The sequence below is a fragment of the Mustela nigripes genome, chromosome 5 (genome assembly GCF_022355385.1).
Source record: "Mustela nigripes isolate SB6536 chromosome 5, MUSNIG.SB6536, whole genome shotgun sequence".
NCBI lineage: Eukaryota > Metazoa > Chordata > Mammalia > Carnivora > Mustelidae > Mustela > Mustela nigripes.
This window is the reverse complement of record NC_081561.1, coordinates 24,311,541-24,337,854: the sequence shown is the minus strand read 5'-3', so window position 1 is coordinate 24,337,854 and position 26,314 is coordinate 24,311,541. Positions and strand designations below refer to the sequence as shown.

At 47.6% G+C, this 26,314-nt stretch overlaps 1 protein-coding gene, 3 non-coding genes and 1 pseudogene across 4 annotated transcripts in view; 2 read left to right on the top strand and 3 right to left on the bottom strand.

Moving 5' to 3' along the window:
• Window positions 1-39: 39 nt before the first annotated feature.
• On the bottom strand, window positions 40-112 carry TRNAR-ACG (transfer RNA arginine (anticodon ACG)). The gene has a single exon. It is a non-coding gene; the product is annotated as a tRNA-Arg (tRNA).
• A 3,599-nt stretch (window positions 113-3,711) lies between these two features.
• On the top strand, window positions 3,712-3,785 carry TRNAT-AGU (transfer RNA threonine (anticodon AGU)). The gene has a single exon. It is a non-coding gene; the product is annotated as a tRNA-Thr (tRNA).
• A 3,471-nt stretch (window positions 3,786-7,256) lies between these two features.
• TRNAL-CAG (transfer RNA leucine (anticodon CAG)) lies at window positions 7,257-7,339 on the bottom strand. The gene has a single exon. It is a non-coding gene; the product is annotated as a tRNA-Leu (tRNA).
• Window positions 7,340-11,538: 4,199 nt separating this feature from the next.
• LOC132017671 (butyrophilin subfamily 1 member A1-like) overlaps window positions 11,539-26,314 on the bottom strand; it is a 34,884-nt gene continuing 20,108 nt past the window's right edge. Inside the window, exons 2-10 of the mRNA XM_059399605.1 lie at window positions 25,871-26,098; window positions 22,563-22,698; window positions 22,007-22,354; window positions 19,625-19,906; window positions 18,038-18,187; window positions 17,535-17,555; window positions 17,417-17,443; window positions 15,465-17,017; window positions 11,539-11,625 (exon numbers count right to left, since the gene is read on the bottom strand). Coding sequence (XP_059255588.1) covers window positions 16,428-17,017; window positions 17,417-17,443; window positions 17,535-17,555; window positions 18,038-18,187; window positions 19,625-19,906; window positions 22,007-22,354; window positions 22,563-22,641 — 1,497 coding nt within the window. The 5' untranslated portion in view covers window positions 22,642-22,698; window positions 25,871-26,098 and the 3' untranslated portion in view covers window positions 11,539-11,625; window positions 15,465-16,427. The remainder of the gene's footprint in view (window positions 11,626-15,464; window positions 17,018-17,416; window positions 17,444-17,534; window positions 17,556-18,037; window positions 18,188-19,624; window positions 19,907-22,006; window positions 22,355-22,562; window positions 22,699-25,870; window positions 26,099-26,314) is intronic.
• LOC132018482 (small ribosomal subunit protein eS27-like) lies at window positions 18,346-18,853 on the top strand (annotated as a pseudogene).

Here is a 26,314-nt window from a genome sequence, read left to right as displayed (position 1 = left end):
TGTGCGCAGAGGAGAGGAGTAAAAGAGAACCGCGCGCCCCGAGCCAGCCAGGAGTCGAACCTGGAATCTTCTGATCCGTAGTCAGACGCGTTATCCATTGCGCCACTGGCCCGCGCGGGAATGTGGGGGCGCCTGTCCGCCTTCGTGAGGACGCAGGCGCCGGCGGGTCCCGGCGAGGCGCGCTCGCGCTAGGGTCGCGCTTCCCGCTGCCCAGGCTGCGCGCCCGGCGGGTCCCCTGCAGCCGCCTGCTCACGCCCCAGCGGCCGCGTGCTCTCTGCCCGCGCCCCCCCCCGCATCCACGCGTTCGCTCACCAGCTTGTGTTACCTGCGGTTCGAGGCGCTAGAAGCCGATCCGAGGAGAAAAGAGATACGATCCCTGCCCTTCGCGAGGCTTACGACCGTGAAGCATTACCTAAGTAAAACAAGCACGATAAGCCCCTGAAGGCAAACCGGGAAGGCTAGGGAAGCAGCATCGGCCCGCACGCACATGCATGCCCTCACGCGTTCGCTTTCTCAGCAAGCACAGAAGCATCTCTTCCGTGTGCGAACTGGGCCTCTCTGTATTTCGGAGAAGTAATTGTTATCTCCATGCCTGGGGGAGCGCTGCGAACATGCTGAGGGCTGTTAACCGACCGAGTGAAACTGCCCGATATTGAGGACATAACGCGATGAGTTTAGAAAATAGTTGTTTTCAACTCATAAGATGTCAGCAGCCCTTAGGAAGATCATACAGGTTGCTGCTCTTACTGCATAACATTAAAGTCTATCTACTAAGGAATTTCCCCAGGACAGTAGAGCAGAGGACTTCTGACGAGGTGTTGTACTGTACCCCTAGGGCACTTTGGCGGCAATGGGCTGCCTCACAAAATAACTTTTAAATATAACGAAAAAAGATAAATAAAGAAGATGTCAAAGGGCAATCAATTGTATTGGAATATGTTATTAAAATATTAAAAAATGTATGATATGGTAATACTTGTGCTCCTTTATTAATGCACGAAATGACAATATACAGCAGGAGGCCTAATAAATACTGTAATTTCAAAGCACTCATGAGCATAAATGGTATTTAAAGCAATTTGTAACAACTGTACTTTGATGTAAAATATGTGATTTCTGAAAGTGATAAAGTCAAAAAGTCTGAAATACAACCGTGATCTGTTGCCTACATTCATAGTGAAGAAAACCCATAATTTCAGTAACAAGTTAGTCCAGATAAAAATGTATTTTCCCAACCCAGTTCAGAGACTATCCCCTCCCTATCAGAAGCAAAAGGAGATTTCTAAAAAGAAGTTTGGAAACATGAACAATGATGCTTGAATTTTCAGAAATGAAGCAAACAGGTGATTCTTGGTCCTATTTTATGCTAATCACATACCCAGCATGGACAGAGCAGATCCCAAGGTGTCACTGGAGCCATTGATTCCATCTTGCACCACTAAAATGGGCTTCAGCTCAGAGAACTGGAGGCCCTGTCCACATTTACTCTCTCCTCAGTGTCTACAAACACCTCCCTTTGTTGTGCAGATTTTGAAAGCTTCTCCTGCTGCTTCAAACCTCTCTCAGGTTCACAACCCGACATGAACGGAGGCAAGCTTTCATTCGTTTTTGGAGAGCTTTCTCCCGTGCCTTCTTTTCTGAAAGTTCCAGTTTCTAGTTTCCAGTCTTTTCTTCAGCGGCTGTACCAGTCAGAGAAACAGAGTCCAGAAAAAACAAAACTAGTACAAGAATATGAATGAATGAAGAAGTATTTCTAGGACTGGCAAGTCTGAACTCTGCTGGGAGGGCCTGTACTTTAGAAAATGTCAGGCAGGATCTGATGCGACAATCTTGAAACCGAATTTCTTTTTCCTCAGGAAAATTTCCATTTTTTTTTCAAAGCCTTTCAACTGTTGGAAATAATAATTGGTTCAGCTGGTAGGCTCACCCATATTACTGTCAACTAACTGTAGATATTATAGTATTATATATTATATTATATTATATTATATTATATTATATTATATATATTATGGTCAACTAATTGTAGATATTAGCCGTATTTACAAAATAGCTTTGTAGCAATCTGTAGATTAGTGTTCAGTTGAATAACTGGATAGCATAGCCTAGCCGAGCGAGCACATCAGGTGCTGGACTCCTCTCTGTCCTCTGTGTCTCAGTACACTGTCCTTCGGGTTTCTCTCTCAAGTGTATGGAAAATGTCACTATCTGCCGCTCACCTGTTGTCAGCAGTCTATGACATGGAGATCTGCACCTTCTTCAATTTCAGATGTGTTCAAGAGAGCCAATGTGAGAGTCCCTTCCATGGTCTTTGCTAGTCACACTGGGAATTGAGTAGAAGGTAGAATTCACACCCAGATTTCTGGAAATGACTGCTCTAAGTTCTAAGTCTTAGTCCCCCCCCCCCCCAAGATTTGTGTCTGGCTTGTTACACAGCTGACTTCCAAGAATTGCTGTGCACATTTTGACAGCTGCTCACCAAAGGAAAAACCCAAACAAAATACTGTTGGTTCTATCATCTTTCTGCCTGCCACAGTTAGGTCAAATCTGTTGGAGAAGTGACTGTGCAGTTTGTGATTATACTGACTCCAGGCACGCTAATAATAACATGATGGTTAATCTTATAATATTAAAGAAATAGGTGCTTACTTCATGGAGTCTCAAACTGGTTCAGAGACTTTGTCTGTTTTACTGAAATAAGAAATCTAGTAGTAGAGTCACGTTTTCACACTCAGACCCTCACTCCCCATCATGCATGTAGGTGGAGGTTAAGTGCCAACTGCTGTCTTTTAGAGTGTGACAGCAAAATCCTTCAAATGTTGATACAGGGTAGAAAAACTGAAATGTGGATTTTAGAATTATCACCATGACAATAAATTTCAGGCAACATAGCCAATCATAATTTCACTGGGGAGGTTACTTTCACAGTTATGGCTCCATGATTTGTAAAATCTTGGGAGTTTCACTGATGCACTCTGTTCAAATTTCACTCCCAAGGACAGATTTATTTTACAGAGAATAGAAGAAACTGGGAACAGTTACAAATACACAAGTCCCCATGACAATATAGAAATTCTTGTGAATGCTCTCAATTTGACACCTTATCAAACAGATCCTTTGGACAAGTTTTTGGGACTAGAAAGCTTCTCTCCCTCTCTAGTTGCAGAGGAGAGGGGGTCGCTCCTTTCTGTCTAAGACTGGGTTTTAAATATGAAGTCTTGTATTTTTAAGGTGTGACTCTAGAATTCCGTTAGTCAACATTATAAGCAAGAAACAAGCAGGTGAAACCCAATTTTACGGAAAAAAATGGGGTTAGGAATGACTGGACTTTTAATTAAACACTGAACTATAGGACCGAGAGCTCGCTTCCCGAGGGACCAATTCTCGGTGCTGGGAGTGTTCCGGGGTGAGCAGAGCGCGTTTCCCGCCTGGGGCCGCAGGTCACACTCCGCTCGGAGGCAGGAGAACCGCCCTCCCCGCACTTTCTGGGACTAGACGCCTCTGGCGCCGCCGGAAGCGGACTCAGTTTTCCTGTAGCCGCGCGGTTTCTTAGGTCTTCCCGGGGCGAAGCGGGAACTGCTTCATCTTTAGGGTCTGGAGAAGCATCTGGGCTACTCCCGACCCTCAATGGTGAAAAAAATCCAGAAATGCACCCAAGAAAAACAAAGATCATTCCTTTTCACTGTTGATTTGAACCCAAAGAGTCGTGCTGGCTCCGTGGCTTAGCTGGTTAAAGCGCCTGTCTAGTAAACAGGAGATCCTGGGTTCGAATCCCAGCGGGGCCTTTTGTGGTTTTCCCACCCTCAAGGAAGAGGACGATCTATCCTAGTGTAATATTAGGGTAAATTCCCCTACGGAATTTAACTCAAGCGTTTTATACGGATCAAAGGGTGGGCGTTTTGACTGTTTGCAAAGAGAAAGTATAAGATGAAGTTGCGTTCTTTTAGGGAGAAAGAATTTCTATCTTTCTTGATGTCAACATCTTTATTTCGCATGTAATACATTTTAGCACATTACTAAAGGAACAGGGGAAAGCAGCACGCAAAATCACCAAGTTTAAACTACAAGCAACAGCATCATCTCAGGTCATTCTATTCTCTTTCCTAAGGGAATTCCAAATGCACACTCCCAATCTGCAGGCGGTATTTTTAGAAAGGCCAACCTCAGCCGTGATTGATAAATGTGTTGTTGGCAGCCACTAAAACCCAGCCGCATAACATAAGTAAGTAATTTAAAAGGTGGTTTTGTGCCCGGAGTTTTTCGGATGGGAAAATCAAACAGGAACACATATTTGTCATCAAGATTTCAGAAAAGAAGTCTTCAGGGACAAGCATCTACTTGATTATATTATCAGAGTGGCTAGCCCCCTAGAACAAGCAGACCTGAAAATGGCAGCTTCCAGGCTGATTTGAGGAAGTCCAGAAGAACTGAGGCGCCTACTCCCAAACTCTCCAAGAGGGAAGGGGAAAAAAAAGGGAAGTGGAAAAGTAGTCTGGAGTTCTACTCGCAGCCAGGGCCCTACAGAAACCAAATCAAGAAAAATGGAACCTCACTGTAGCTGTTAGAAACTCTCTTGCTCATCTCCCACCAGCAAGCTCCCCACCACCCCGTGCAGAAAGTTCCACCAGCTGGCTTTTACCTTCAGAGCACATTATTTTATGTAGATGGTCAAGGGTTGACTATGATCTCTTGTCCTATCTGTAGAAACAAAATGTCCCAGGACTCTGAGGACTAGTTCAGGAAACAACTCTATTCTTATGGAGAATTGCTCCACGCACTCTGCCACTTAACTCCCACTTTTCTTTATAGGCATCACACAGCAATGGAAAGGCATTTTTTCACTACATCCTCCCATCCTTTAATCACGAAAGCCTTTCTTCCAGGTCTCGAGTACAGACGTCTATCAAATGCAGAGGACAGCTGAGTCACCAGGTAGAAGTCAACACTAGACCATGACTATTACTGAATCTGACTTAAGCTTCACTCTCTGGATCCATCAGGGTCCAGGAATGCCTTTCCTGGGATGCTTCCTGCCCAGAGGCCCTCAGTAGATCTGCACCATTGAGGTAAGGGCACTGGTTACTGAAGCAATGGAATATTCCGGGTGAGAATTCTAACCAACTTCTGCAGGCTGGGGAGAAGACATAGACAAAGTGCTCCAGGCAAAGGAAATGACATGTGACCAGAGGTTACAAAGTGGAAGCAATGAGGGGAGAAGGTGTGTCTGCACCTCAAACTCTTCTTTGTGTGGACATGACCAAAGGCCTTTGAGTATCCTCACCATGTGTGGCCTCATGAAGACCCCAGATGCACTTGACCTGACAGCTGAGAAGTATCATGTACTTCATGGGGTTTTTGTTTTTGTTTTATTTTGTTTTTGCTTCATGGGTTTTTGTTTTGTTTTTGCTTCGTGGGTTTTTGTTTCGTTTTCAAACAGACCATGTGTTACCAAAGCAGGAAGGGTGGCTTTTGAATTTACCGGTTGTGAAGTAAGTCGAGTCTCTAGCTGGACTGCTATGGTTCTCCTGGGAGGAGATGGAGAAAGAAGGGACTGTGTTTCCCATTTGACCCTGGATAGCAACACTCCTCTACTTGCTTTTTATCTGACTTTATCGCCAACCTGTCTATGTCCTGGGGCAAGGGCTGTCTCTGGATCTCCAGAGTTCCACACCGGCCCCAGAGATAGCAGATACCCTGTCGGGGGAAAAGGTAGCATTTATCTGGTGTTTATTCTTTTCCAGGCATTTGGTATTTGCCAAGCACTCGATATATGCTAAGTCATGCAATGCCCACTGCATCCTTACAAAGGAAGGTTCCATTATTTCCCCTACTTTAAGAGGAGGCACCAAGGTACGGGGGTACAAAGTCACTAGCCTGGAAGGTCATACAGCTCAGAAGTGGCAGAGTCAGGGGTAAGCCCATGTAGCCTCAATAGCATTGAACCAACCTGCTGGGCCTCCAGATATCTCTAAACGCTTCTCTTTGCACGTATTTGCCATTTCCTCCTCTGTCATATGCTGCCGAGGCCCAAGTGTGGACTCGAAATGGGCAGAAATGGACTGAACTTGTGGCCACCTAGGCAACTAAGAGGAAACCTTGTTTGGTTGTTCCTTTCTAACCTTACTGATGACAATCTTTCTATGAAATACCAATTCACTTTTCTTTCAGTGTATGTATGGACGCTTCTGTGAATTTTGAGGAATTTAGGAGAAGGCTGAATGATTCTGAATATCAGCGATCATAAAACAGATTCACCCTGTTTTCCATCTTTGTAAGCAGGCATTAGATTGGATTTCTTTTTAAAAAAGGAAAGGTGAGGAGAAGATTCTAGTTACCTGAGATTTTTCATTACTTGTGGCTTGGCAATAAATCATGTAAGAATAATAATATCCTCAAGTTTGGAGTTCAAAATAGAAACATTGTTTGCTAATATTTGTAACTAGCTATTAATGCTTAAGATAAACAGGCTGGACATCAGGAAACTTGAACCTGAGGGATATTTCTGAAGATGTCACTAAACACGAATTTCTGTCTTTCTAAATCACATTCCCTGGGTCCTGGATCCTGTTATGAAGTGCAAATTTTGCAAACTGCCAGGCCCTCATGACCTGCCCTTGGCTCCCACTGTATGTCAAGGAAAGCTTCACAATGGAGTATGTAGAAGATGTTCACTGATGGCGCCCTTTTCTGTGGTGACCAGGCGTGGGGCCCAATTTGGGAGTCATCCCTGTGTGAGTAGGCAAAGACACCCTTGCCCATCTCTGTGTAGCAATTAAAAGCGATTGGTCTAGCAACATAAACAAACCTAACACCCTAGTAGGGCAGGAATAAAGTAAAAATAGAATGGGATACATGTAACAGCGTCATTTATGTGAATTAAAAACGGGAGAGCTAAAAGCAAAAGTATATGTTCTGCAAACACGTTTAGAAAGAAAAAGATGACCTTTCTCCAGTAATTTCTTATGGGGGTGGGAGATAGGAAGTGAGATTGAGAAAAGGGTATTAAAAAGAAATCTATAAGTAAACAAAACAAAAGAGGGGCCCTGGAAAGATCAGTGTAATTTAGGAGTTGACATTCCTTCAATTTCTTGAATGTAAGAAAGAGGAGATGAGATGAAAATTATTAGTCTTTAAATGTCTTCCAGGTACAGAGTGCTTAATTCTAGAGCGATGATAAGAAATTTTTAAAAACTGATTATTCCACGTGGAGAATATAGGAAAAGGTGGTGGGATACGTTCACTGAAAAACGGCAGTTTGTCAGGAGTGGGATTCGAACCCACGCCTCCAGGGGAGACTGCGACCTGAACGCAGCGCCTTAGACCGCTCGGCCATCCTGACCCTGCTGGTGTGTCTGCTGCTCCAAATTTATTTCTGGGTCTGCAGAAACACTATTCCCTTTCCTCAAGACGCGAGAACTCCGGTGAAAGAGTGACCGAAAGTACGCCTTGGAGATCCGCCCGGGGCGCTCAGTTGCCGGGTGGCCGATGGGCACCCGCCGTGCAACCTCGGATTCGGGCCCCCGGAGGGGGGCGGGCCGGGTGCGGGCAGGGCACTCTCCATCCTCTCGGCCGCAGGCTAGTGAGATAGTGAAAGCCCCCGCGATGCCGGAGTGCACACGCTGTCCCAGGAGGCGCCAGGTCGCTGCCGGGGAGTGCGGCGGAGGCCGGGCCCGCAGGTGCTCGCAGACTCCCCAGCCTCTCCTGTAAACCGCCCAGCCGGTGCTTAGCCCCCCAGCCCCCGACCCCCACCCCGGGAACCGGCTGGTCCGGCGTCTCGTTCTGAGTGCATTTAGCTCTCTGCATGAGGATCTGCGGGCGTTGCTGTACGGGCGTTTTACTGCAATAGTTCCCAAAGGAAACAAAAAGCGAGTCGTTTCTGTATCTCGTAGACCCGGCGGGGGGCGCCCTTGACACCAGGCGTCTCCTGCAGCCACTTTCCGAAAGTACCTAAGGTCAGGCGGGACCCGCTTCGGGTTTTCTCGCCCGGCGTCACGGTCAGCACCCTGTGCCCAGAAGAGCACCGACCCGAAGCGCGAGTTTCAGACAAAGCTCGAACTAGTCCGCTGACCGCCAGGCGGATTTTAGACCCGTCGTCTCGCCTCTGTCCACCCGAGAACGTGCTTTCCGGGGCGCTTCACGGCTACGTCTAAATTCCGTGGAAGGACTCCAGTGCTTCGCCTCTTCAATTATGCACCAAATCTGCACCCCCAGGGAACCAATTAAAGGCAAATTCCCAGGCCCATCCCGACCTACCGAATCGGACGCCACGGGGAGAGTCCAGCCGCGCGCGGCTAGCAGGCGCTCCGCGTAATTCCCAGCCGTGCCCAGGTGTGCGAGGCACCCGCTTAAAGCACAATAACCTTGTAGCTCTTCACCGACGCTCCGCTCTGCCATCCGCAGGAGGTGAAACGGGAAAGCCTGTGGATAGTGCCACCTGGGAATGGCATTTGGTAAGATTTCCCTCCACCCCTAGGGGATGTTCGTATGCACCCAAGTTTGAGATCATTATTTTAGGGTGAATCTTTCTTTTAAGGGCAAGGTGGAAGAGCCGCATTCAGAAGTGTTCAGGTCTCTGTGCTACAGGGCTCTGGGCCCAACAGGTGTGAATCAGAGTGCAGGAGCTCAAAGCGCTCCTGCAAGGGATGCTCGCAAGGGATGCGCGTGGGCTCCGTGTGTGCGCGCCCACCTGTGCCGCCATGTCTGCACGTGGCTCACTGCATATAGCCATGGTGACTATCCCCGAAGGAAGGTGCTCCCCGGTACCTGAAAAGCCAGAACCCAACCTCTCGGGGAGGAAAAAATGAAAACAATCTGTAGAGAAGGTTAGAATCCGATTATTGGAGTGGTTATATGGGAGGAGATGGTATGTAAGCATTTTCTGAAGACAAATATCTCTCTCAAGGATGCAGATAAACTTTCTGAGTTTTAGAAGCCCAGCAATGACCACTGTCGTCTCTTAGAAAATTGGGAACCAACACTGATCATTTCCTCTAGGCGCTGGTAGCTGGTGCCAGCTGGAAAGAGAGCCTCAAGTCTCATCAGGTAAGTTCTTCCTCATTAGTGTCTCATGCAAAGGATAGACCTGGGGGAGGTGGGAAGAGATGGAAAGGGACACAAATGTTTCCAACGAATCTACTGTCAGCTCAGTACTCTTGTCTGGTGGCCATTTTCCTTAAATGTTCAAAGAAATCATGGATTTGGGGGAGGTCAAGTGGGAAGGGGAGAGGAGTCACAGAGATTATTAAAACCTGTGATCGTCTTTCTGTTCTCAGAGCGGGGTTCTTGGGGCAGTCCCGTCTGTTCTGGGTGATTTCACGTGTACATTTCAGGTTCCACATTATACGTTTCATCACCAGAGCAACTGCCGGAGGTTCTTAAGTATTTTTAAAGAAATCTTGGACTTTGTTTTTCTTTGACTTTCTAAAAGAATAATGTGAGCACAAATGAACACTTAAAGCTAGATAAATAATGTTTTTCTCCCAGGGGGACCGTGGGGGAGGGGTGGCATGGGGTAGACAGGGTCAGCTGAGACATGTTAGAGGCAGGGGCATGGGAAAGAGGACACTGGGTGTTGGGATCCATGAAATGACGGAGGAAGAGGCCCTTTCTATCTGGTTCTCCGGGTGCAGGCCCTTGGGCCAAGTTAAAGGTGGCCCACTTAGTTGCTTTGTTCTTCTCCTGACTTCTTCACACCTAAGACTCTCCCAAGCCAACGGATGTCACCTTGGTAACTTCTAAGGCTCTTCAAACAGGAATCCTCGGACAAGGGCTTTCTAAAGATCACCAAGGTTTTTTTTGTTTTGTTTTGTTTTCTAATTACAAGGTATTACCATTTAAAATTTCCCCAATATTGCCTCCTTCTGGAAAAGTATTGTTAACATTTGAAGAGGTAGCCTCACTCACCTACACCAGGAGTCCGGCTACCTTTCTAGGAGAAATGGGGTTCCCCCCAACCCCCCCTTCCCACCCAAACACACCCCTTCAACCGGGCCTGCAGGGGAGTCTTAGACACACAGACCCCCAGTGGTCAGCCAGCTGCATTCCCACGCAGCTGCTTTCCTGTTTTTATGTCACTTCCACTTGTCGGGTTAAAGAAAAGTTGCAGATGCCGCCTTCAGCAATCAGCATACTTATTTATTAGCTTAAGACTGTGGGCAACATCTACTCTGGAAACTGGAAAAAAAAATTCTGGAAATGGAAGGTGTGAGCCTGGAAAAATCTGCAGTCCGTGAGGATGACAAGCCATGCGTAGCCAGGAAAATGCAGACTGAGCGAGTGTGCCTAGCCTAGCTGGGCCCACCCAGGGATGGAGCAGCATCTGGGTCCTGGGGAGGAGCAGACCTGGGGACACACAGACCTGGAGATGAAGGGCGGGGGGAGTGGAGGCTGGTGGGGGGAGTGAACTGAAGGTGCGTTTGGGGGTTTAACCCAGAGGCAGGGTGGAGGGCTGAGAGGTCCCAAGGCCCGAGCGGATAAAGAGGTGATGTCACTGAGAAGGGTCCTGGAGAAGCTCTGGGATGGAGAGATTCTATATAAAAAGAGGAAGAGAGCTGGAAACTTGTGTGGGGTCTGCGGAGTGAGGTTGGAAGGACCCCTGGGGTCAGGGGGAAACAGGCCGGCTGAGGCAGACAGGACAACAGGAGCAGGGGCAAGTCCAGCCACCCAGACTGGGTTTCATCTGGAGTTTTCTCCTGGATCAGAGTTTCAGTCTGGCCCCCAGCCTTGATCATTTCATCCCCTCCCAGGCCCCCAAACCAATGGCTCAGATCCCACACTAGTAGGGCCAGTTTCCTCTACTCTCCAGGACGTGTCTTTGACAGCTGGACATACAGGCCCAGAAAGTCTAGAAGCCAGCCAGGTGTTCATCATTGGCCTGGGTTCCCCTCACAGTCCTCCATTGTGATGTCCCCCCAAGTTCTTTTATGGGATTTCAGCCTTGAATCTTATCTTCCCAGAACCTGTTGAGTTCCCTGCTTGCCTAAAACCTGTTCCTCTACACATCCCTATTCTGGAGACTCAGATGTTTCTGTCATAAGCCCATGCCAGTCTAACCCCATCTTGATCGCTGAGTTCTCTCTCCCTACAGGATTTGGTCTCTGGGAATAGGAGAATGCTAGAAGCAGCTTTGGAGTCACCTCCCTGCCCCAAGTATCAGCACAGAAACAGAGGAGGAAGGCCCTAGACACCACACTCTCTAGCAGCAACAACACTACCTCCCCAAGACCAAATGATTCCTACCCAACAGGGAGAAACAGGGCCTGGGTGGACCTGGCAGCTGGTGTGTCGGGGGGACAGAGGGGAGGGCTTAGGACAAAAGAAAGCAGTTGGGCTGGGATATTCCTTAAGGTGCCCTTTGGCTGGGCTGGGGGGGGGGTTAGTTTAGAATGGAGGGTATCCCCAGAGGCCGAGTCCTCCCCAATGGGGGACAGTGGGATCTCCTTAGTGAAGACTGTCACGAGCAAAACCCTTGCGTCCCGCCAGGGGGTCGCAATGTGTAAAGAAGAGAGAGAGAGATGGATATGATGTAACTCACTTGATCTTTATTGGGATGAGGTCTGCACCACTATCGTGGCCCGGTCACGGTCCACTGATGTTGTCACGGAGAAGGAGACGTCGCCTCACAATCTAGACAGAGAGGTCATCGCAGAAGTTGAGACTGAGAACCAGCCAGTGGTCGGCAACGAAGCTGTCGAGGCGTCGGTAACACCGGCGATGATGTCCTCCCGACAGGGAACTCGCTTCACCTCAGTCCAACCCGATGCCTCTTTATATACTGTGCTAAGTCTCCTTCATAAGCACATTACATCACTTATTTTTCTTATGCTTACACACCAAAAACACACACACGTTGTAAACATGTTTTGGTCTACGATATTTCGCACAAGTTAAAATATTTACAACTTGTTACTCCGCGCTAATCTTATCACTACACGCATGTGGTCTAGGCTTACTTGCTATGTGGTTAGTTTGCAGCTTGTTCCTGTTTTTCATTTAGTAGGGGTTTGCACTTACTACATATTACTTATTTATTTATTCATTTATTTATTACACTTTATTTATTAAAGGTTCGTACTCACTACATTCCACCCCCTGACTCCCTGAGGGACATGTTTTAACATACCCGAAGGGGGTCATTTTATACATCCAAAAGTGTCTGTAAAATTTGGTAATTGGGTTGATTTTTGGATTGGTGGGTTTTTTTCCCACCAATAGTTTTATGATTACGTCGTCCATTTTAAGCCAAGGAAGGATCTGTATAGGTGATCTAATGATCGTGTGTTTGTCGCCAATTTCAAATTGTAGGTTCGTGTATGCTATAAAATACGCATATACATATTTCTCAAACAGGGAGTACTTATTCTCAGAATATGGGAAACATTTACATGCAAATCCGATAGGTTTCAGGGTACCCTCTCTCTTGGAGTAGGTTCCCCAACATATGTAGTTCATATGACACAGGATATCGATAACAATAGTACCTCCATCCTGCGGTACAAAGAGGTTTTTGTGGAGTAGCATCATATTTTTGGCAATCTGAAATGCCCTTTGTTCTACACTTGTCCATTTAAAATCTGCTGCTTTCCTAGTTATTTTATAGATGGGTGTGAGGATAGCTTGCATATAGGGGATATGTTTCCTCCAATATCCAAATAATCCTAGCAGGTGTTGTGCCTCGGTTTTATTAGTGGGCTCTGGTATATTATTAATAATGTTAATTACCGAATCGGGAATACTGGGGCCTTCTGTCGTCCATATAATCCCTAAAAATTTTACCTGATGGGATGGTCCCTGGACTTTGTCCATATTAATGGTCCATCCATTGTTGCATAATGCATCAATGAGTATATCCGTAGCTAGTTTTAGTTCTTTTTCCTCCTTTCCTAGAATAATGATATTGTCCACATATGTTAGGACCTTAGTGTTCTCTGGACTCTTGTTCCATGGAATTGTTTGCTGGATAACACTATGGGCAATAATCGGACTGTTTTTGTATCCTTGTGGGACTCTTGTGAATTGATATTGTTTGGCTTCCCATGTAAATGTGGTAATCTCTCTGCTATCTGGATGTAGGGGTATAGCAAAGAACATGTCACTCAGATCGATAGTGACCATCCATTTTGGCTTGCAATCTGTAATTTCTTTAGTTATATTTTCTATGTCTGGTAGTTGGCCTGGCATCTTAGGGGAATTCTTATTGATATTTTTATAATCTACCATTACTCTCCATTTTCCATTGGGCTTCTTAACAGGCCATACTGGGCTGTTAAAGTTTTGTGTATATTCGATAATTCCTCTCTTTAATAGGTCTGAGATGGTATCAGTAATTTCCTGTTTCCCCCCTTTAATGGGGTATTGTGGTGTGAAACATGGTTTAATCTTAGGTAAAACTATGGGCTCTACTTTCACAGTTGTTAATTCTTCTATAGTCAAGCATATACGTTCGGGTTCATCTGGATCCATTTTGATGGTTTTAAGTCTTTTCAATGGTATCCAGTCTCCAAAGATTTTTTATGATTTCTCTTATACCTAATATATTACAAGGGGCATGTGCGCATATAACTATATCTATGCTTACTTCCTTATCGTATATATCGTATATATACAAAGACATGTATGTTTTATAACCCGTTATTTCTTGTCCTTTTATGCAAACTGCTGTATAGTGTTTATAAGTATCTTCACTGATAGGTACTATTTCTGGGCGTACTACGTACTAACATGATTTTACTACCGGTAGCTATTGAGAATGAATCATGGAATTTACTTCCATGGAGGCTGCCTGTTAGCTGTATATATGGTCTTATGTCCTTCTGTAGAAGGGTTTTCGCTGTAAAGGCAAAGATTGGTTGCGATCGCGAAGGCGGCTTATCCCTGTTTGCCCTGACTGTGTCTGGCGTCTCCTGTCTTGGTAGACATTCTGTATTGGTTTTTTGAGATAAAATCGTCTTTGAGGGACTCCTGGGTAGGGATCTTTCTGTGGTTCTCTTGGGCGAAAATATCTCTGTGGCCCTTCCGGCCTCTTGTTGGGCCCCCTGAGTCTCCCTCGTTGGCCAGACGGGGGAGCCCCTATGTCATTTTTTGCATTAGGCCCCTCATTTTGCCACCTAATATTGGCCCATTGTATTGGGCTGCGAGGCATTCGCTCAGTAGGTTGTCCTGTACTGTTCCAGGTTTTATTGCTAGGAGACTGTTTAGGCCACGGCCTAGATAATTTAAGGGTTTGTTTGATATCCCTCATATTCCTCAAGTATTCTATTATGTCATGTCCTGTGTTCATTCTTGCCATAATTGCATTGAGAGCCAGTGTCATGTTATCGGGTCCGCCTCTAATAAAAGCTTTTTTCATTGATGCTGTTAGTTGGAATCTGCCTGGATGACTGGTTAAATCGCCATAATAGATTATTTCTAATAGGCAAAGTTTCCTAATGACCTTAATACCTTCTTCCGGTGCTCTCCATCTAAAACTGGGAATGCCTGTATCCATGCCATGGCTATCCATTCAAAAACTGTCCTGACAGTGTTTTCTGTTTCTAAATAAAATTGTAGTGCCTCCGCTACATTTGGTTGGTCTATTGATAGGTTAAGATTTTTCATTTCCTGATTCGAGAGTCTTATGCCATACATCCCTTTGTTCCATAATTTTAATAGCCATTTGGCGTCATTAAGGCCGTTTTGTGCGCAATCATTTCTCAAGGATGTCAGTTCTTGTCTACTATACTCTCTGGTTTCTATGTCCCTTATCTGGACTCCTTCACCTGGCGTTCTCATAGGGGTTGATATTTTGATTATTGTAACCGGGTTACATTGGGCCATATTATTACCGCTATCTTGGTAAGCTTCTGCAAGAGCCATCTGCAGGAAGAGGTTTTTTGATTTACCGATGGCTTCTCTGACTAGTCTTTTGCCTTTGAGCCTGTCATTGTTTACGTCATCGCTGACTTTGCATAAAATTGCTGGCACCTCTTTTCGGTGTGGCGTTTCCAATAATGGCTGCACCTTTTCTGGGTCAATTAATAAATCATTAAGTTTAGTACCTTTCCTGCACTCGGGAAATTTATCTTGTACAACTTTCTCTATATTTCTCCATGGAGATTGAGGTTTAAGTTCTCTCCAGTCCTCCCTGACTGACAGTCTTGCAAAGGCTCTTTTCATTTTAGTAAACATTGTGCCAGTCTAAGTTTTAATTTGTATTGAAATCGAAACCAACTCCAATTTAAGTAGCTACCATGTAGTTTATGTTCAATTTGATTAAGGTCGTTATGGATGCTGTGCTCGAGCTTGTTTAGTAACCACCCCCTCATCTATTTTCGCTGGGCTGGGGCTCGCCTGAAATAGGCGGGTGCGTTCCCCAGGGTCTGTGGCGTCCTTTTCGCGTGCCGGAGCTCACGGCCCACGCGAGGGTGTCACCCTTCCCCTTTGCCTTGCGTCCTCCCGTTAGTTAGTTTGGGGTGGGGGTTGCCAACCTGGTTCAGTCGTCTTCCTCGTCGCTGTCCAGTGGGATGAAGTCTGGCCCTCCAGACTTCTGCAATGGTAGGCGGTCTGGTAGATTGGGGAGGTCCAAGGTAGTAGACCTGTGTCGGTGGTCTCTGTCCTCTTCCTTCAAAAGTTTTAGGATCAGCTCTCCCGTTTTCCTTGCGTTCTGGAGGATTCTCTGGGTTGTCCTTAGGGGCTTACGCAGTTGTCTCCGCCGGGTGTGTCGTTGCATCGGGGGTTGTGGCCTCAGCTGCCGATCTCATCAACTCCTCCCGTGACTCCGACTACGACCGCCGACTACTCCAACTGGGAACCAGTTGCGTGCTGACTGGCCACGGCTGCCGACTACGCCAACTGTCGCGAGCAAAACCCCTGCGTCCCGCCAGGAGGTCGCAACGTGTAAAGAAGAGATAGAGAGATGGATATGATGTAACTCACTTGATCTTTATTGGGACGAGGTCCGCACCACTATCGTGGCCCGGTCACGGTCTGCTGACGTTGTCACGGAGAAGGAGACGTCGCCTCACAATCTAGACAGAGAGGTCACCGTGTTGAGACTGAGAACCAGCGAGTGGTCGGCAACGAAACTGTCGGGGTGTCAGTAACACCGACGATGATGTTCTCCCGACAGGGAACTCGCTTCACCTCAGTCCAACCCGATGCCTCTTTATATACTGTGCTAAGTCTCCTTCATAAACATATTACATCACTTATATTTCTTATGCTTACACACCAAAAACATACACATGTTGTAAACATGTTTTGGTCTACGATATTTCGCACAAGTTAAAATATTTACAACTTGTTACTCCGCGCTAATCTTATCACTACACGCATATGGTCTAGGCTTACTTGCTATGTGGTTAGTTTGCAGTTTGTTCCTGTTTTTCATTTAGTAGGGGTTTGCACTTACTACATATTATTTATTTATTCATTTATTTATTATACTTTATTTAGTAAACGTTCGTACTCACTACAAAGGCCTTGGCATCAGCAACTACGGTGACTCTCTCAGGCCCATCAGTGACCGGGCAGATGGTCAGGGGCTTTTTGCCACAGGACCACAGGCAGAAGAAAGGCCGGAGGGGGCCAGAGAAGGAGGCATTGGAGAAAGTATAGATATGGGACCCATTGGTCATACTGTAGAAGGAGACGTCACCTGCTTCATAGTCCAGGAAAATCCCAACCCGACGGGGGGGCCCTGCCAGGGGGAGAGGGGTCCGCAGCGGGGTGAGGGCCCAGTACCTGTTCCCATACAACTCCACAGCCCAGAACCCATTCTCTGGAGTCATGGGGTCAAACCCTTTCTTCACCACATTCTCCCTGCACACCCCGACTGCCCAGTCAGCCCTGTCTCCCACTTCCACCTCCCAGAAGTGTTGCCCTGACGTGAAGGTCTCACGACCCAAAACGCAAGGCCAGGAGTCAAATCTCTCTGGTTTCTCAGGCAGCTCCTGACGTGAATCTTCCAGCCGGACAGATCTGGAATCCTCATACAAAAAGAGGTGGGGGTGGGCAGTGTCTGGATCCAGAGTCACATCCACTAGAGAGAGAGAGAACAAGTCTCAGCATCAGTGAGCGTCAGGTGCTACAAGACTTATTCTTTCTTCTCCAAAAAGAAATAGAGGACTGTTCGAGAAGCTGTCAGGCCCCCTCAGGAGGAGAGCTGTTTGGCCTCCTCCTGTCACCCGTCATGTGTGAGCTGACTGTCACCAATGCCTAATGGGTCCCTGTCAGAGGGGCTTGTCTTCTAAATGTCTTCCAAAGGCCTTCTACGTGCCTCAAGGAAAATGTGGAGGCCGTTCGCCATCATCTTTTCCCTATCTATCCTCACCACAACAATGGGTTAGTGTTTTTATTTCCAAGTATGACAGGACTTTGAATCCCTGGGGGATAGAGCCTCAGAGCCCTTGAGAAGTCTGAGAAGTTCAGAGCCACTGACCTGCATGCACCGTAGCCTTTTTCCATCCTGCAATGAAAGACAGAGAGTCAGTGACGGATTTCCTAACAGGGGAGAGAACACCTTGTTGTTGAATTCATGACAAGAAGAGAGAACTTACTGAGCTCTTCCAGGAGTTTCTCTGGAAAACAAACAAAAATACCTTAATGACCTTTGAAAGCAGACATGAGGGAGGGGAGAAAACTGGTGTGAGGGACACACAAAGGAGCAAAAGGTCAGTTCAGGATTACTGAGACTTTATCAATAAATGAGGAACAAGGATTATGGTTTTTTTTCCTAAGAAATGTGCAGGAAGTTCCTACTGGCTTGAGATCAGATCTTTCATCTTTACTGGGAAACTGAGTTAGAAGTGAGGAGAGAGTCTGGCTGCAGGGGGGTGGGCAGTGAGGAAACAGCAGTCTGATATCTCAGTTAGCATTGCTTTTGACTCCTTCTACACCCCAGATCTTCATATTGGGTATCAGTGGCTTCAGGTGCCTTATAATCCCCCCTCCCTCGACTCTCAGAATTCTGGAATCGAGTATCTTCCCATTGGCAGCCATCCCAAAGGACTTGGGTCCAACCCCACTTGGTAGCACGCCTGACAAGCAGCCTGTGACTTACCCTTAGAGCTGAATTCGTCCTTTCTTTGTCTGGATCTTTCCTTGTAGAGTCTCCAAGTGCAAACTATGGACCCAACTGTCAGAAATCCTAGGACCATCAAGATGACAGCCACCGCCACCATCCAGGGAGTCAACCTCGGGAGGAAGGGAGCTGAAACAAAAGCCCCAAGAAGGACGAGTTGCTGGGCGACTCCAAGCAGGTCCAGCTCTGCTTCTCATGATGACCTGGTTCTCTCCCACTCCTCCCAGGGCAAACAACAGAGCTTCCAAGGCTGCTGCTCTAAGCTTTTCAGAAAAATTTTGGGCCTGATGGAGTGCTGCTCCCTAGGGGTGAGGTGGGGACTTAGAGGTGGTGACTGGCTAGGCCTTTGGCTAGGGATTTACTAAACCTGCCCTTGGAAGGGACAGAATAAAAAAACAAAAAGAAATGGCTAGGGGCACCTGGGAGGCTCAATTGGTTAAGCATCTGCCTTCAGGTCAGGTCATGCTCTCAGGAGTCTGGGGTCTGGCTCCCAGCTCAGCAGGGAGTCTGCTTCTCCCTCTCCTTCTGCCCCCACCCCTGCTTGTGCTCTCTCTCTCTCTGTCAAATAAATAAAACCCTAAGAGAAACGAAACGAAACAAAATGAAAAGGCTAGTTCAAAGCCCAAATTCCTATTTTATAGATGGAAAATGTCCAGTTGCTACAAGACTACCCTGGATGTCAGCCGTGCTCAGACGGTGGTTCTTCGTATAGGCTGATCAACAGTTCTGGGCCAGGCATCAGGAGGAAAGGCCAGACTTGCAGAAGGGTTTTCATTTAGAAGAAAGCAACACTAATGGTCCCCACAACCTCTTGGATTTCTGTTATATTCCAGAAAGCCTTACTGGTTCAGTAATCCCAGTTAACGTTCCAAGAAAATGTAATTGTGTTTAATTCTGTAAGGCATACAACAGTGATCTATTTCAGTGTCTGATTTCCTAGAAACTTTTGATCATGGGCAAGAAAAAAAGCAGCGTCATTTTGGGAGAGGACGTGGGAAATAAAGAAAGTAATGGATTGATTCATGTTAATGTGGAAATTCCTTCTTAACTATCCATGCAGAATGGGAGCCAAGGGGATGTAGGAAGTAAATCAGGAAGGGAAAATGTCACCTCCATGTGTGACAGAATGGGACTCAATGACCAAAGAATAAGGAGAGGTTCCTGCCTGAACCAGAGATAGCCTTGGGGTGAATAATGAGAATATTTGCTTTCCTGCGGACCCTGGAAACCTAGACAGAGCTCTAGCATGGGATGGGGAAGACAGAGGGGCAAGGGTGGAAATGGGTTTTCTTGTTACTCAAGGACAGAAGGTCCCAGAGACAAAGCTTCTGTATCTAAGATATATCTCCTAAAATGGAAAATCCAGAATTTCCTTGAGATTGAGGCCAATGTTATGCATTTAGAATCTTCTCTCTTCTAATGAAATTCGTGGGACTTCTTCATGTCAGTGGTCAGGAGCTTAGGTAGGGACAGCAGACAACTTCCATGAGGGCCTTGGGCAAGTGTCCCAGGTAATATGGGCCCTGAAACTGTGTCTGATAGGACCCCAGCATCGATTTCACTGACCTGGTATGGAAATGTCTACTTCCTTCTCCTGGCCAAGAAGGAGGTTCTGGATAGAGCAGGATATATTCTTCATGGAGGGGTCTCTGATGATCACCGAAGCTGCTACAGTGAACAGGCCTTCTTCATCAGGATTCCTAGACTCTGAGGTGGATAGAAACTGCTCTCCCCCAGATGTCCTCCACTGGACATGTGGCTCTGGGTACCATCCTACTGAGGTACACTCCAGCCGGACCTCTCCATTTTCTTGAACTTCCATATGGATGTGAGGATCAGAGCCCAGAGCTGTGGCGAGAGAAGCTGGCCTTAGTCCTTCGGCGGACAGCCTTCTGGGAGCCTTATAACCACAGGGTTACACAGTCTGAGAAAGAGAAGTGCACAGGAACTGGGAGTGGGAGGCCCTTATTACCTATTTCACAACACACAGAAGATGTGGTATCAATAAAAGGCATTTCATAACCTTATCACAGAGGGATGCCATATTGGGAGTTAGGGTCTGAAGTGAGGGCAGGAGTCTGATGGACAGACATGGGGAGCTTTTCTAATTAGTAGGAGCAGAGAGCTCAATGACTTAGAGGCGGGTAAGGGAGCTCCAGAGAGGGGAGAGGGCTTTGTGGTTGGAGGTATTATGAAATGACTTTGAGGAGGAGAACTAGGAGATGGGTATTTGAGGATGATCAGAGAAGGAGTATCCTTGAGGAGAAAGAGGATTAGAGGTTCTTTGCATTGAGATTGTAGATGACAGTCTAAGTTTCCTTTATCTGCGATATTGATACAGGAATTTCCTTAAATGGGTTTCAACCTTGTCTTCCCCACACACAGTTATGTCCTAACATATATCAACATAAAGCTGTTTTTCACTTCTGTCTTCATTCTGATTATTTTGTTACAATTCTATAGAGTACAGAAAACATGAAGCTGCAGAGAAAAGTCCTCAAACACATGTCCACACTGTTAGTTGAAATCCAAGTTCCAGGGTGTGTGTCTACATGACAATGTGGATTCTTTTCATGAAAAGGGCTCCCACTTTCAGCAGAATCTCAAAGATGTCTATCACTCAGGGGCGCCTGGATGACTCAGTCAGTTAAGTGGCTGCCTTCAGCTCGGGTCATGATCCCAAGGTCATGGGATCGAGCCCCACTTGGTGGAGAACCCGCTTCTCCCTCTGCCTGCTGCTCAGCCTACTTGTGCTCTCTCATTCTCTGTCAAATAAATAAGATCTTAAAAAAAAAAAAAAAAAGACGTCTATCACTCATAAAGATAACAATGACAGTTTTATGCCATCATATCTCTAGGATTTTATTTTTTTTTATTTTTTTTATTTATTTTTTTTTTTAAAGATTTTATTTATTATTTATTTGACAGAGAGAGAAATCACAAGTAGGCGGAGAGAGAGAGAGAAGCAGGCTCCCACTAAGCAAAGAGCCCGATGCGGGGCTCGATCCCAGGACACTGAGATCATGACCTGAGCCGAAGGCAGCGGCTTAATCCACTGAGCCACCCAGGCGCCCCTCTCTAGGATTTTATAATCAACTTTGAAGCTAATTCTCTAAAAAGGAAATGTGAGTTATACATAATGCCACCACACGGGACACCCTGTTCTGAGGCAGGGACCCCAATCACACCCCAGTATTTTTTACCTTTATTTTAATCTATACATAAAAGACAATGCATCTGTATACTGCAAATCATGGGGCAGACTGAGGCACAGTAATAATATCTCACAGGTGTATAATGCTTCTGCAAGCTTCGACAAGGCAGTTTCTTAGGTATTGTCTAACTTTATTTCATTCTTGCAAAATCTTTGATAGATGCACGCCCAGTTTTGCAGTAGGAAACAAGGCTCAGAAAGAGATTTGTTTGCTTCTGTTCACCGGTAAGTGGGAAAGTCAGAGCTCAAGGCAGGCTTTCCTCCTGACTGCTTACCATTTCCACTATGGGTTCCACCCCGAACTTGGGCTTGATGTCAAAAAGAAAACAAAAACCAAAAACTTTTCTCGGTGGATCAAGAATATTAAGGAGCAGCCCGGCTCTAGGACCTCAGGAAATTCGACCTTAGGTAAGAATCCAGGAAGCAGCCTCAAAAGATGGGAACCATGGCCTCACCCGATGGTGAACAACAGACACGACTTACATGTTCAGTTCTGAGACTGGGTCAAGCATATTACGGTGTACTCCCGGAGAAGGCTGCATTTACTGAACTAATTACAGGGGAAATGCTCTGCGCCTCTCAACCTGCCAGTTACCTCCCACTCCAGGCCTGCCAACCCTTTCCATCCTAAGAGGGATTTAGGCAAAGAATCCGGTGGTTTCCAAAGTCACGGGGCCCTAAGAAAAGGTACCCCGCCTAGAAGTCACCGGAGAAGCCAAACCCCGCGCGCTCACCGGCCACCTTCAGGTGCACGCTGGCCTCCTCGTAGCTTCCGTCCTGCCGGAAAAAGCATCGGTACTCGCCGTCGTCTGAGGCCCTGACCTGGTGGATCCTCACGGCGACGCGCCCCGCCGCGATGTCGCGGTCCACGAGTGTGGCTCTGCCGCGGTACTCGGCCACCTGCTCCCCGTCCTGCTCGCGCCCGTCCCGGCGCACCAGCACGGCGGCCGCCACCTTCCCGCGGAACCACCGCAGCTCCATGCGCTCGGCGCTCACGTTCGGGGACAGGTGGCAGGGTAGCTCGACGTCGTCACCCACCGCGGCCAGGATGGGCTCCGGCGGCCCGATCACGTCGAACTGGGCTGCGAAAAGCAGGGGGCAGACGGGGTGTGCGGGGGGAGCTGAGCACCGACAGCGACCCGAGTCGGTCCCCGCGACGGAAGCTCCGAGTCCACCCGCACCCCCCGCGGAGGGCGCTAGCCAGAGCCAGGCGGTGCCTCACCCGTTTGGAGAGGTTTCAGCCCGGGTTGCGGGAGGCGGTGCAGAGAGGGAGACCCAGGCGGGACCTACCGGAGTCCGGCTTGGACAGCGGGAGGCAAGCGAGGATGAGCAGACAGCTGTGGAGGCAGGACTTCGGGGAAACCGCCATCTCCAGCCCTCCTGGGGCAGCACGTTGCTGGTGGCCTCCGGTGTCAGAACTTCCCTCCTAGGAGAGGAACGCATAGATCACGAAGTTTCTTCAAGCCCCTCCTGCTGCGTCCTCCCTCCAACTCTTTCCAACTTGGGACGCTCTAGATCTTTGCACCTGAAGCCTCCCCCTTGCCTCCTCCCACTGCGGACTCTCCGATGGTCCAGAAGTTGGCACCGCACACCCACCACCTGGTCTGGTCATGCGGAGGCCAAGAAAAACAAGGCTGTACCCACCTCAAGTCTAGCCCTGACATGAGTACAGCCGTCCTGACAAAACAAAAGCTGGCACCTTGCACCCCCTCTCCACCCACTCCCCACCCCTCGGTAGTACGTGTGAACAAATAGTTAACTTGCAGAAATCACAATCCTACAAGACAGGATCTCCCTTGGTTTACAAATGTCCCAATGCTAAATCTCACTAACAAGGATGCTTGATAGGAGGAATGTGACATTCCACCAGGGAACTCCAAACTGTCTTCATGTTAGTGCCTCATTAGAGGAACAAACGGCCTTGGCTTGATAATAACCCGGCCTCCAATATTCTGACAGTCTTCTTTACCCTGATAGCCCTTCTGAACACCCCCTTTGTCCTCGCCCACCGCCGAGTCCACCCCTACTCTGCCTTTAAAAATTCTGACTGTAGGGACGCCTGGGTGGCTCAGTTGGTTAAGCAGCTGCCTTCGGCTCAGGTCATGATCCCAGCGTCCTGGGATCGAGTCCCACATCGGGCTCCTTGCTCAGCAGGGAGCCTGCTTCTCCCTCTGCTTCTGCCTGCCATTCTGCCTGCCTGTGCTCGCTCTCTGCCCCTCTCTCTCTCTGATAAATAAATAAAATCTTTAAAAAAAAAATATTCTGACTGTAGTCTGGTTCAGGGTCCAAGTCCCTACTCCGTTGCATCGGGTATACTTGGGCCCAAGCTTAAGTTTGCCAAATAAACCCTCGTGTGATTTCATCGGTGTTGGCTCCTGGGTGGTCTCTCAGAAGCGAAAACTCAGGCATAACAGTCAAGCATGTACACCACCACATCACAGGCCCTAAAACCCCAAGACAATCCTAGGAGAAGGGAATTGTGAGGCGCAGCACCCCTAATAGATTGCCTGTCAATGAACAAGTCTTGGAACCACTCTCTGCTCTACAAAAAGCCTCTTTTTCCCCAAATATGGTAGTTTGATATTCAATTTCTGCAATGACCATAAAGACGAAGCAATGCAGGCAGAGACAGAAGCCCGGGGACTGAATTGGAGGAGAAAAGAGGAAAGTCACAAGAAAGGGGAACTGGAGAGAGCACAGGGTCCAGGCTAGAGGGCCCAGGACTGGGGAGTAAGGAGCCGGAAGGACGGCAGATGCCCTCCTGGCTGCTGGCTCTCTCAGGGGAGCCAGGGCAGGCGCAGGTACTGACCTCGGATCTTGGAGGAAGAGGCACCAAGGAGCCTGGCCAAGGAGTGACAGAGCTGCTCCTGGCTCCAGGGGCAAAGTTAAAGGGCAGGAAGAAGGAAGGGGGAAGTGCTCTCAGCAAAGCCTGCCCCCAGGCCCCAGCTGCATTTACTTTGGGTTGGGGGGTGTAGTTGCCCAGAGAGATGAGGGGTCTGCATTTTTGGTCTTCAGCTCAAAGACCTGAATATATGTTGATGAGCTGGACTAAATCAAAGGTAGTCAGGTGAAAAAAGAAGAGGGTCAAACAACACTAAAACAAGATCCTAAGGCCTTAAACCAGTTCATTCACTTCTTCAAGCTCACTTCTTCTACCTCTAAATTAGGAATGTCATTAATAATGCCTTCTTTGGAAAGGCACTGGATTAAATGAGATCACACAGGTAAAGTGCTCAGTACCACAGGGGTTTAGAAGAGAACCTCAGGGGGTGCCTGGGTGCCTTCAGCTCAGGTCATGATCCTGGGGTCCTGGGATAGAGCCCCGCATCGGGCTCTCTGCTCAGCAGGGAGCCTGCTTCCTCCTCTCGCTCTGCCTGCCTCTCTGCCTACTTGTGATCTCTGTCAATAAATAAATAAATAATCTTAAAAAAAAAAAAAATCCACACAGTTAAAGAGCTTTTAAGAAAAGTGTCAGTCCTGCTTCCCCTCTCCTCATTCCCCAGAAACAGCTCCTCACCTGCTTGCTTGTTTTATCTGGCATTTATCTACATTTTTTTCAAGACTTTAACATATTTTTTTAAAGATGGATTTATTTACTTGAGAGAAAGAGGGAGTGTGTGCACATGCAGGGGTGGGGGCAGAGGGAGAGAATCTTCAACAAGATCCCTGTGCCCACCAACCCACGAGATTATGACCCTGAGCTGAAACTGAGTTGGTCGCTCAACCGAACTGAGCCCCCCACCTTGTCGCTTTTTCTCGACATACCCATTTTTCAATATTACTTTGCAGAGCCCTATCAATGAAGTCAATGACAATTTAATTCTTGTGACAGTTAGCTTCCTGTGTCAACTTGACCGGGCTGAGCAATGTCCAGAGAGCTGGTAGAACATTATCTCTGGGTGTGTCTGTGAGGATGTTTCTGGAAGAGACGAGCATCTGAGTTCGCAGACAGTTAAAGGAGATTTCCCTCCACAGTGTGCATGGCCCTCATGCACTCCACTGAGGGCCTGAAGGGAACAAGACGGGGGAAGGACAGTCTGGTCTCTGCTTGAGTTGGTGGGCAGACGTCCTTCTGTCAGACGTTGGCTTCCTGGTGCTCAGGCCTTGGGGTTTGGACTGGAGCTACGTTCCCACTATTCCTGGGCCTCCAGCTTGCAGCGGGCAGATCAGGGGGGCTTCTCTGCCTCCATAATCACAGGAACCAGTGCTCCTAACACATGGTTTTCTATATTTCTGTATATATCCTCTTGGTTCTGTCTCTCTGGGGAACCCTAATACAACAGAAATAGATTCCTTCTGTTCAATGTTTCCAGTGCTATTGGTTATGTAGCTGTGGTTTTTATGGATCTAAGTATCACATCTGATGTCAATTTCTTTTCCTGTACAACTTCTTGAGCTTTTCAGGGACGGAGGAGGGAAGGCATTAAATGGTTCGTCTCCGTTCCTTTGCTTACTTTTCTGTGCTCTCATCAGGCATATTTCCCACCCTCCAACAGCCCGAGTACTGTTTCCACCGCGGAACGTACCGTATGATTTATCAGGACTCGGTCATCCCCGCCCCGCCCCGTCCCTCCCAGAGCCAGGCTTCTTTAACTTACCTGAGCCTCTGCTTCCCTGGAGGGTTTTCTAAATAGCAGATTCGGATCCGGTCAGCCTGGAGCAGGATCCGAGTTCTCACCCCGCTGCTGGTCCGCAGAGCTTTACTTCGATCCTTACTCAGAAGTCGCAGGTGAGGCGGCGGCTCCGGGCTTTCCATGACTGTGGAGATGGCCCTGAGGGGCTGCTCTGGCTCAGGGTCTCGGGCTTCTTTCTTTTGCTGAACTGAGCTAGGAGAAAGGATGAGAGCAAATGGGCACGGAGCAGGTGTCGTACTGAATGCAGACGCCTGCGAGGGAGCTTTGTGGTCAACCGCTCTTTCTTGGGGCACACATGGTTGGCACACTGGTAATAATCAGAAGTGACCTAATGATATGTCCACATTGTAACAGTGATCCCACTCCCCTATTCACCCAGCCTGTGTTCAATTTACATGAGTTGCCACA